The 10,977-nt window shown below is 41.0% G+C and overlaps 1 protein-coding gene across 2 annotated transcripts in view; it reads right to left on the bottom strand.

Annotated features, from left to right (window-relative positions):
* Positions 1-669: 669 nt before the first annotated feature.
* The window catches only part of sec22a (SEC22 homolog A, vesicle trafficking protein), a 68,612-nt gene continuing 58,304 nt past the window's right edge, over positions 670-10,977 (bottom strand). For both annotated transcript variants that reach the window (XM_072579923.1, XM_072579922.1), the window contains 2 exons: positions 3,837-3,902; positions 670-2,058 (listed from right to left, as the gene is read on the bottom strand). In XM_072579923.1, coding sequence (XP_072436024.1) covers positions 1,858-2,058; positions 3,837-3,902 — 267 coding nt within the window. In that variant the 3' untranslated portion in view covers positions 670-1,857. The remainder of the gene's footprint in view (positions 2,059-3,836; positions 3,903-10,977) is intronic.

Here is a 10,977-nt window from a genome sequence, read left to right as displayed (position 1 = left end):
CTGGCCTAGTCCTTGATACCCACATCCTATGAATGAATTTAAAAAAAACCTATCTTCTAAGGGTGGGATTTAAACCTATACCTCTGCATATCCTGGACCTCTGGATTACTAGTCAAGTGTCATTACCACTACACCATACAATACTAAATCACTCATTGTCATGGGATGTCCTGATTAATCACTGCTTACTTATGTTAACCAATTTTTTTTTTACAATATTATTTACAAGTTACTTCTACCACCAAAGTGGCTGTTGCATCAACACACTGCCTTTTGTAATTTGGGGCTGTGGGGAAATGAGCCATGCCTTCCAACAACAAACAGGGGCAAAAAAATTCTAGAAAGAGCACAAATCAATAGGGCCTGAAATTGCATCCAAAGGCTTAGGAAATAACTACTTGTTTCAATCTTTCATTGGCAAGCTTTGACAGTCATTATGAAAGGTTACAGGCCTAAAATGTTAACTCTGTTTCTGACCCCACAACTGCTGAAAACCTGCAGAATATTTCCAGCAACATTCTAATTTTATTTAGGATACAGATATAGGTGCTGCGTTGTTCTGTTTTTTTGGGCGTATAACTGCTATTTACCATACTGCAGGCTTTATCAAATATACAAGTTGACTTCAGTGTATTTTTTTTAAACTGGAGAAACATTTGGGATTACTAGTTTCTCTAAATATATATCTTACATATTTTATTTCTTACCAATTTTCTACAAAAGTTTGGAACATGTTCACGCACTGTGTATAGACATTTGCACATATGATACCTTTCCCAAAACAGCCACGTCTCTCCCACTTCTATGAAAATCTGATTGGAAATTTATCTAGAACGCGACAGGTAACAGAGGCACAATGTGCTGGAGTGGGAAGGGACTGTGTTATGGACAGGGACACAGCAGGTTCATTTCAGCTGATTGCTCACAAATTTAAAACCTTGAATTCAGAAAGGCAAATCCTGAAACAAAGGCTAGATTCTTCACTAGTGCGTGTCAATGCAAATAAAAACTATAAGGTGCAATAAGCACTTGTCTTCAGCCTCCCATACTGGCACAGGCAAGGAGGTCTGACTGTGGGTCCACTTGACTGTGGATACAGGAACATTCAGGAAGGGTCAGAACTAAAGAAAGCAAGTTTAAAAAAAAGAGGAATGGACTTGATAGTTCACTGGAAGTGGTAGTGGATGAAGGATTAATAGTAGCTGGGAAATACTAAAGTAAGCTTGGGGACCTATTATGAGCGCCCAAGGGAAAAGATACCTCACCAGAGATTCAGCATCCTCAGACGGTGCTGCAGTGTCTTGGTATGTGTTAGCATCTCTGGCCCAGGCCACACCTAATGCAACACTTGCAGGACCTTCTTGCTCTCTCTCATACACAAACAAAATGGCTGCTTAATTAAGGGCGATTAAGGTTAAGGTGGCAAAGGTGCCAGGGCCAACAGAGCCATACCCCTGAAAACTGTCTTCTGTAGAGAAAAATAGAATCAAAATAAATTTCAGTATAAAAAGGGCAAGGCTCACAGTAGTTCTTTGTTTGGACTGAATTAACATAATATCCACGGTTTTCTAGCTTCATGCTGGAACAGGTGACGTTTTATACATGTATTGCAGCAGTGGGACATGAATGGGCTGGCAGCACAAATGCATCCTCAATTTTGATTTGTAGCGCTCAGTTTCAGAATGGCAGCATTTGGTCACAATGCTTTGAAGAACTCTAACACAATTTCCCCCCATTTGGCTCATTTCTCGTCGTTTTGTTTTGCAAAAAGAAGCTAATTATTTGTTCCACACCATCATGTGCTTCCTGCAGAATTACAAATCCCTCGAAACAGCTGCTTTCCACAGTCACAGATTGTCACACGTTGTAGTCTGGTGCCTTTCCCTGTGGCTGCCTCATCCGTGTCTGCAGAGTAGCAAATGCAGCAACTGTGACATGAAAGAGAATTTGCCAGGTATTGCGGAGTTCATGCAGGTACAGATTGCACAGGCAGACCAAGCCGAACATCAGAAAAGATTTCAAGTTCCTACGTCCGCTGTAACATGCTAGCAGGTAACACTGAAAACAAGAAATCAAACATTAAAGAGAATTTCCTTTGAAGATTTAATTCAAGGACAATAAACCTGGAGTAATAGCAGACCTCATCCCTCTAACATCAACAGGGTTTTCACCAGAAGCAAACAGCACTTCTCTAGCTGAGAAAAATGACCAACCTATTTAAAACACAACTCTAAACAAGGGTGAAATTATTTCAAAAATTAGACACTTAAGTCACAGTGAGAGACTGAAGTAGCTGAGCATGCTTACCCTAGAGAAAAGACACTGAGGCTTTATTTAAGCTTTTCAAGACTCTAATGGATTAAGATAAACAACTGAAAAAGTGTTTGATGTAACTGCAAATTCTAAGGAAAGGCAGCGGGTCAGGTTCAGAAGGGGGTAGGTAAATAGACTTCAGATAGTATAATCTCACAAAGGTTCAATCATTTGCAAGATCAGCTGCATGACAACTTTTAGTCAGATTTTCCACATGGGCCAAGCTGGACAGAAGGTGAAACATTAGTTTTTTTTCAGCGCATACACATACTTAGTTGAACACAGGTATGTATTCCCGATGCACGTTTCTCTAATGTATGGCTGAATCTCAATATTCAGCACCATTTCCACTATATTATTTAGTATTATGTTGAATAACAAAGTTACAATTCAAAAGAAATCAAAATGTTCCTAAAACTCCTTCTAGAATGCATTTGAATCCTGGCTTAACCAAGTCTTCCTCTCTGCCACACCCTCACATCAATTTGAGACATAGAACATGTCCAACCACCCAATGAAACCATAAGACCATAATAAAATCATTAGATATCGGAGCAGAATTTGGCCATTCAGCAGAGGCCAATATGTTTCTGAACCCCATTTTTCTCCCTTCTCTGCATTACCTTTGGTCCCCTTACTAATCAAGAACTTACCCATGGAGAAGGAACTTACCTATCTCTATCTTAAAAGACAATCAATCAGACATTCCAGAGTTCGATAGGAACCTTCCTGGTATAATTTATTGCAGGAACCAGGAAGTATCACGAGGGAAAAGAAAGAAAATCTGCTTGGAAACTGGCTGGTGCGCTCACCCACCAACAATGGGTGCACCACAGAAGCAGTTCATTGGCTCTTATGAACTCTGGGACACTGAGGATGAGAAAGGCACTGTGCTACGTTAACATATTCCATTTTGCTTCAGAGTTGTACTACTCTTGTGCAACAAAGTTCAATTTAGGTGACAATAGCAAAATCTTGGAAGAAGTGACCAAGGATATTACTGATAGTAGTTGGAAATATACATTCCAGATTACAATAAGTGATCTAATAACATCAACCCTCTGGGCATTTTAATCTTATCCTTCCGAAACAAAATTCTTATTCCTTTCTTCATTGTAACATCTGGTTGGTCAGAAAGACCCTACATTATCTATTCTTTTTGACAACATGCCCAATCTCTTGATTGTCCTTTGTGTGAAGAAATATTTTGAAACGACACCTGCCCTCCATTACACTGAACTTAACCTGATGCAGCTGGAATTGATATTTACTTTCTGTAAGACATTGACTCTCTCATTTAACTGTGTCAGGTCCATGCAAAACATATTTTTCATGGCTACAGGCAAGAATGATAACAAGAACTTAATGGTATTTAATAAAACAGACATTCTAGCCAAGGGGATTTCTCAGCAGCTTGGCTCAAAGTCTCAAACATAAGGACATGTTTCCACATGCATTAGACACCTGGCTGCCCCCAAAGAAGAGAATGCTCGCTTGAAATTGTTCAGTAACTGGGAACCTACCTGATACAAACATGCAGCAGTACCGATGAAAAAGACAGCAATGTTGTTGAATTCCTCCTCATCATCCTGTTTAAAAATAATTGTTATTCAAAGCATGAAGGAACAAACATAAAAAGGCACAAAAGATGATATTCTAAGCTAAAAACTGCAATGTCCACATCACAGATTCTTGCCATTGCTGAGCAGTCAGGCAGCACAGTCAATGTCATTGCTCAGATTAATGAGCTTTCTTTGTTTACATTTTTACATTTCTTTACAAGTCAAACTAAACTAAACAGTGACTTGAGGGACATAGATAACAGTCGTCAAAATTAATTATATATCACCGTGAAATTGTTTAAATTAAAAGAGAAGGTAAATGAAGGGAACGAGACATGTCACTTTACCCAGCACTTCAGTTTGAATCTGGTTACAGTCATAGAGACGTACAGCACAGAAACAAACTCTTTGGTCCAATTTGTCCATGCAACTTAGATATCCTAAATTAATTTAGACCTATTTGCCAATATTTGGCCCATATCTCACTAAACCCTTCCTATTCACATATCCATCCAGGTGCCTTTTAAATGTTGCAATTGTACCAGCCTCCACCACCACCTCTGGCAGTTCATTCCATACATGCATCACTCTGCATGAAAAAGTGGTCACTTCAATCCTTTTAAATATTTTCCCTCTCACTTTAAATCTACGCTTCCTAGTTTTGGTTCCCCCACCCTGGGGAAAAGTCCTGAATTATTCAACCTCTCCATGCCCCTCATGATTTCATAAACCTCAATAAGGTCATACCTCAACCTCCAATGCTCCAGAGAGAATAGCCCCAGCCTGTTCAGCCTCTCCTTATGGCTCAAACCCTCCAACCCTGGCAACATCCTTGTAAATCTTTTTTGAACCCTTTCAAGTTTAACAACATTTTTCCTAACCAGATTGATGGAATGAAAGCAGTCTCTCAATTGATTTCAAGGTTCCTGATCTTTCCCACATGGCATGCACTCCAACACAATTAAATATTCATAGTTTCTAAACAGACTGGAAAGGCTGCAGGCACATTGGTGTGAGAAGCAGGAAAGTCACACTTTTGCAGTAAGTTTCTAAAGCTAGGAGGAGAGCAGAGACTCTCTGAAGCTGCCTTTGTCATAACTTGATTGCCCAATGCTTGGGAATGACACTGGGAGTGCTGTTTGCAAAAACAAAACCCACAAGCAATCAAACATGGGAACAAACCAAATGGATCAGTCCGATCTTCATCAATAATCTTTAAATAGTTTTTTTTTTCTGTCATCAGCTGTTGCACATGAAGCCACACAGAGGGTCTGGGCTAGATTACTAGCCTTGAGTTTGAGGGAGTGGGTTAACTACAATTGACTCTGATGGCCTTGAGCCACTGAGGCAAAGAATTTAGTCAAGATTCCTGCTTCTGATCGACTTTAAGTGATCACTCCTGCCACACTTGTACAAACAGGATCAGGCTCGACACTACCTCTTGCACAATCAGCCCACACTCAAATGTTTAGATTTGCACTTGAGAAAGCAGCCACGTGGATGCAGTCACAAGTGCGAGTGAGGTGCCAGGGAACTCTATCTTGGCCAGGAATAAGTGGGTAAAACAAACCATCTGAAGCAACAATAGCGTGTAATTCCAGTAGAGGGCCATATAAGACCGCAGCCTGTCTCATGTCAAATCACCATTTACCTGCTCAAAAGTCTTGAAATGTAGTGACTGAGTGACTATAACATGACACATTATAGTGAATTAGTCTTAAAGAATTGATCTGGTTTCTAAATAATCCTTTTAAATTCCAACACAGCAGAAAGGATTACTTGCAGCTTCTGAAGACCGCAATTGCGCAAACTATAAGATCATATATTTGCATTAAAATACAAGACAACATAAGAACCAACATTAAAACCTAGCATTTACAAAGACTGAGACATCAGTGTATAAAGAAAAGTCATTTATGAAAAGGCTTTTCATAATTTTCCAAAACCTCTATAATCCTGAGTTAAGAGGCTACTTTCCTGGAAGCAACGTTAAGTACAGAGGGAAACTAGGTACCAGCATGCTTCAGCTTGACTGGCCTGTGCCAGTAACTGTACACATGGAGAGGTCTGGATTTCAGTGAGGAAACCCTTTGGGGTTGGCACTGAGCCAAACACTTAGTGAAGAAAGGGAAAACTGGCAGCAGATATTTCCAGTGGAGTTGCCCAGTGGCCAGTTGCAAAGGCATGTCAAGAACTACATACTTGGCAACAACCCCAAATAGGATCTTATACAGTAGCACATGGACATGCGGAAGAAAAATTCTTCCCCTGGAAAAATCCTCACCCAATACATTCCAATCAGCTACTACCGCTTCAACGTGCCCCTATTTATGTCACTAATGAACAATTGTCTGGATTACACAAGAAATTTAAGATCAGGAGCGAAAACATAATGGCACTATTATGGAATTTGCAAACCAGGGACACGGTGGAGATGTGGATTCAAATCGCACCATGGCAGTGGAGAAATTGGAAATTAGTGAATTAAACATTTAGAGTCATAGAGATGTACAGCATGGAAACAGACCTTTCGGTCCAACCCGTCCATGCCGACCAGATATCCTAACCCAATCTAGTCCCACCTGCCAGCACCCAGCCCATATCCCTCTAAACCTTTCCTATTCATATACCCACCCAAATGCCTTTTAAATGTTGCAATTGTACCAGTCTCCACCACTTCCTCTAGCGGCTCATTCCATCCACGTACCACCCTCTGTGAAAAAGTTGCCCCTTAGGTCTCTCTTATATCTTTCCTCTCTCACCCTAAACCTATGCCTTGTAGTTCTGGACCCCCCGACCCCAGGGAAAATACTTTGCCTTTTTACCCTATCCACTCCCCTCATAATTTTGTAAACTTCAGCCTCCAACGCTCCAGGGAAAACAGCCCCAGCCTGTTCAGCCTCTCCCTATAGCTCAAATCCTCCAACCATGGCAACATCCTTGTAAATCTTTTCTGAATCCTTTCAAGTTTCACAACATCTTTCTGATAGGAAGGAGACCAGAATTGCACACAATATTCCAACAGTGGCCTAACCAATGTCCCGTACAGCCGCAACATAACCTCCCAACTCCTGTACTCAATACTCTGACCAATAAAAGAAAGCATACCAAACGCTTTCTTCACTATCCTATCTACCTGCGACTCCACTTTCAAGGAGCTATGAATCTGCACTCCAAGGTCTCTTTGTTCAGCAACACTCCCCAGGACCTTACCATTAAGTGTATAAGTCCTGCTAAGATTTGCTTTCCCAAAATGCAGCACCTCGCATTTATCTGAATTAAACTTCATCTGCCACTTCTCAGCCCATTGGCCCATCTGGTCAAGATCCTGTAGTAATCTGAGGTAACCCTTTTCGCTGTCCACTACACCTCCAATTTTGGTTCTGAAATATCTGAAATAAAAGCTAGTGTCAGGAAAGGTGACAATGAAACTACCAGATCATGGTTAAAAACTCAACTGGTTTGCTAATGTCCTTTAGGGAAGCAATTCCACTGTAGTCTGGTTTATTCATGAATTGTCTTTTGAAATGGTTTAGCAAATAACCAGTGATTCACCATTGTCGTTTCAAGGGCAATTAGAAATTGGCAATAAGTTTTGAATTTGGCAGAATCACTCATATCCCTTAAATGAATAAGCAGCAGCCAATGTTTTCTCCACAGAGTAGGAACAGACTGTTCAGTTCACTGACTCCACACAGGCAATGTAGAATCTATTTAGTCAAGAAATCTATTGCACCCATTCAATCGCAGGAAGGAAACATTCTGCATGAAAATTCCCAAAAACAATTTATGTAAATTTTCAGACAATCTGTGCATTGCCATTAGCAAAGGAATAATGATGCCCCAGATCATGTGATCAGTCTAGTTACCCTTACCGCCTTTAGCATAATGGTCAATTAAACTGGAACTATCACTAACCTTAGTGCCTCACCAACAAAACTCAAACATTAATGAGCCCTGTTTAAATAAAATTTATGGGCACAGACTTTGGATGGATGCTTGCTCGCTGAGCTGGAAGGTTCATTTTCGGATGTTTCATCATCATACTAGGTAACGTCTTCAGTAAGCCTCCTACCAAAACACTGCTGATGATTCCTTCTTTCTATTTATATGTTTGGATTTCTTTGGGTTAGTGATGTCATTTCCTGTTCTTTTTCTTAGGGTGTGGTAAATGGGGTCCAACTCAATGTGTTTGTTGATAAGAGTTCCAGTTGGGATGCCATGCTTCTTGGAATTCTCGTCGTGTCTGGATTGTCCAAGGATGGATGTATTGTCCCAGTCGAAGTGCTGTCCTTCCTTATCTGTATATAAGGATACTAGTAAGAGAGGGTCATGTCGTTTTGTGGCCAGTGGATGTTCATGTATCCTGGTGGCTAGGTTTCTGCCTGTTTGTCACAGTTCTTGCACAGTATTTTGTAGATGACATTAGTTTTGCTTGTTGTCTGTATAGGGTGTTTCAAGTTCATTAGCTGCTGTTTTAGTGTGTTGCTGGGTTTGTGGGCTACCATGATGCCAAGGGGTCTGAGTAGTCTGGCAGTCATTTCCAAGATGTCTTTGATGTAGGGGAGAGTGGTAGGGTTTCTAGACGCGTTGTTTGCTTGTTTGAATTTGTTGCTGAGAAATTGGCAGACTGTGTTCACTGGGTACTCGTTCTTTTTGAATAAACAGTATAGGTGATTTTCCGCTGCTCTGCATAGTTCCTCTGTGCTGCAGTGTGTTGGCTCATTGAAATAATGTTCTGCCAGACTACTCAGACTAAGCAGGGTACAGGGAGGATGAGGTGACCAGGCTGACTATGGAAGTCAGGGATAGCATGGAAGCAAAAGAGAAAGCATATAATGTGGTGAAGGGTAGAGGGAAACTAGAGGATTGGGAAGTTTACAAAGACCAACAGAGGGCAACAAAAAAAAAAGGATGGAGAAGATAAAATATGAGGATAAGCTAGTCGGTATTAAAAGGAAGACGGGAAGAGTTTCTTTATCTATCTAAAGGGAAAAAGCAAGGCAAAAGTGGACATTGGGCCATTGGAAAATGATGCTGGAGAGATAGTAGCGGGGAACAAGGAAATGGCTGAGGAACTGAATAATTACTTTGTGTCAGTCTTCATGATGGAAGACATAAGCAATAGCCCAAAAATTCAATAGTGTGAGAGGGCTGAGCTGAGTATGGTGGCCATCACCAAGGAGAAGGTGCTAGAAAAACTGAATAGCCTGAAGTTGGATAAATCACCTGGACCAGATGGGCAACACCCTTGAGTACTAAGGGAGATAGCTGAAGAGATAGTGGAGGCATCAGTGGTGATCTTTCAGGAATCGCTAGAATCAGGGAAGGTCCCAGCGAACTGGAAAATCCTTAATGTGACACTCCTGTTTAAAATTGGAGTAAGGCAGAAGTCAAAAAATGACAGACCAATTAGCCTAACCTTAGTAGTGGGTAAGATCCTGGAATCCATTGTGAAGGATGAAATTTCTGAATACTTGTTAAAATAGGGCAAAATCAGCATGGTCCTATCAATGGGAGGTCATGCCTGACAAATCTGCTAGAATTCTTTAAGTAAGAAGATTAGACCAAGGAGAACCAATGAACTTTATCTACCTGGACTTCAGGAAGGTCCGGCACTAGAGGCAAGGTGTTAGCATGGATAGAAACCTGGCTGTCTGGCAGAAAGCAGAGAGTGAGGACAAAAGGTCCTTCTCAGGATGGCAGCTGGTGACAAGTGGTGTTCCACAAGGCTCAATATTGGGATTACAACTTTTCACTTTATACATTAAAGATCCAGATGAAGGAACTGAGGGCATTCTGGATAAGTTTGCAGACAATACAAAGATAGGTAGAGGGACAGGTAGCATTGAGGTGGTGGGCAGGCTGCAGAAGGAATTGGATACGTTAGGAGAGTGGGCAAAGTGGCAGATGGAATACGTGGGAAAGTGTAAGGTCATACATCTTGGTAGGGAGAACAGAGGCATGGAATATTTTCTAAATGGGGAGAAAATTCAGAAGACTTGGGAGCTCTAGTCCAGGATTCTCTCAAGTTAAACTTGCAGTTTGAGTCAGTAGTTAGGAAGTCAAATGCAATGATGGTATTTATTTTGAGTGGATTTAAATATAAAAGTAGGGATGTACTTCTGAGGCTCTGTTCAGACCACATCTGGAGTGTATACTTGATGGAGTTTGGAAGGATGAGGGAGGATCTAATTGAAAATAGAATACTGAATGGTTTGGACAGAGTAGATTTGGGAAGACGTTTCCATTGGTCGGAGAGACTAGATCTGAGGGCTCAGCCTTTGAGTAGATGGAACACCTTTTAGAATGGAGATAAGGAGACACTTCTTCAGCCAGAGAGTGGTAAATCCTAGGAATTCATTGCCACAGAAGGTTGTGCAGACCAGGTCATTGAGTATTTTAAGACTGAGATAGATAGGTTCTTGATTGTCAAGGAGATCAAGGGTTATAGGGAGAAAGTGGAATAATTGGGTTGAGAAACTTATCAGCCATGACTGAATGGCAGTGCAGACTCGATGGGCTGAATGGCCTAATTTTTGTTCCTATGTCTTATAGTCTTTTCAAACCCTACCATAGTTTTATCCCCTCTTCTAAATATGTAACCACCTCCTCCTGCCCTGTACTACTGTGAGATATCTGTGCTCCTCCAATTCTGATCTCTTGAACATTCCCAATTTTGATTCTTCCTTCAATGGTGGCAGTGCCTTCAGTTGCCTCAGCCCTAAATTCTGGAATACCCTCTCTGTAGCTCTTCACCTCACTGCTTTGATTTCCTCCTTTAAACCATCCCTCAAAATATGCTTCTTTGGCGAAGGTATTGGCTATCTGGCCTAACACCTTCTATTGTGGCTTAGTGTCATATCTTCGACACTTTAATGCAATACAAGTGCTATATAAGTTGTTGTTGCAGTCCTGAATCTACAGAATGCATCCCGGACATGTGAAGCAAGCACTTAGTAGGTCTCAGTAGCTTCCTTCCTAATGAACCACAAGTCCTGTTCTGCACTGACATTCAGACAGGGAAGAGAAAATATGTTGAAAAAGAACCACTTCTTTCTTGAAATTTGTTCAGTCTTCCAGTGACCTTTAACAGATATAA

Source organism: Chiloscyllium punctatum, chromosome 10 (genome assembly GCF_047496795.1).
Source record: "Chiloscyllium punctatum isolate Juve2018m chromosome 10, sChiPun1.3, whole genome shotgun sequence".
NCBI classification, from domain to species: domain Eukaryota; kingdom Metazoa; phylum Chordata; class Chondrichthyes; order Orectolobiformes; family Hemiscylliidae; genus Chiloscyllium; species Chiloscyllium punctatum.
The sequence above is the reverse complement of the archived record's forward strand: the minus strand, read 5'-3'. Positions and strand labels throughout refer to the sequence as shown.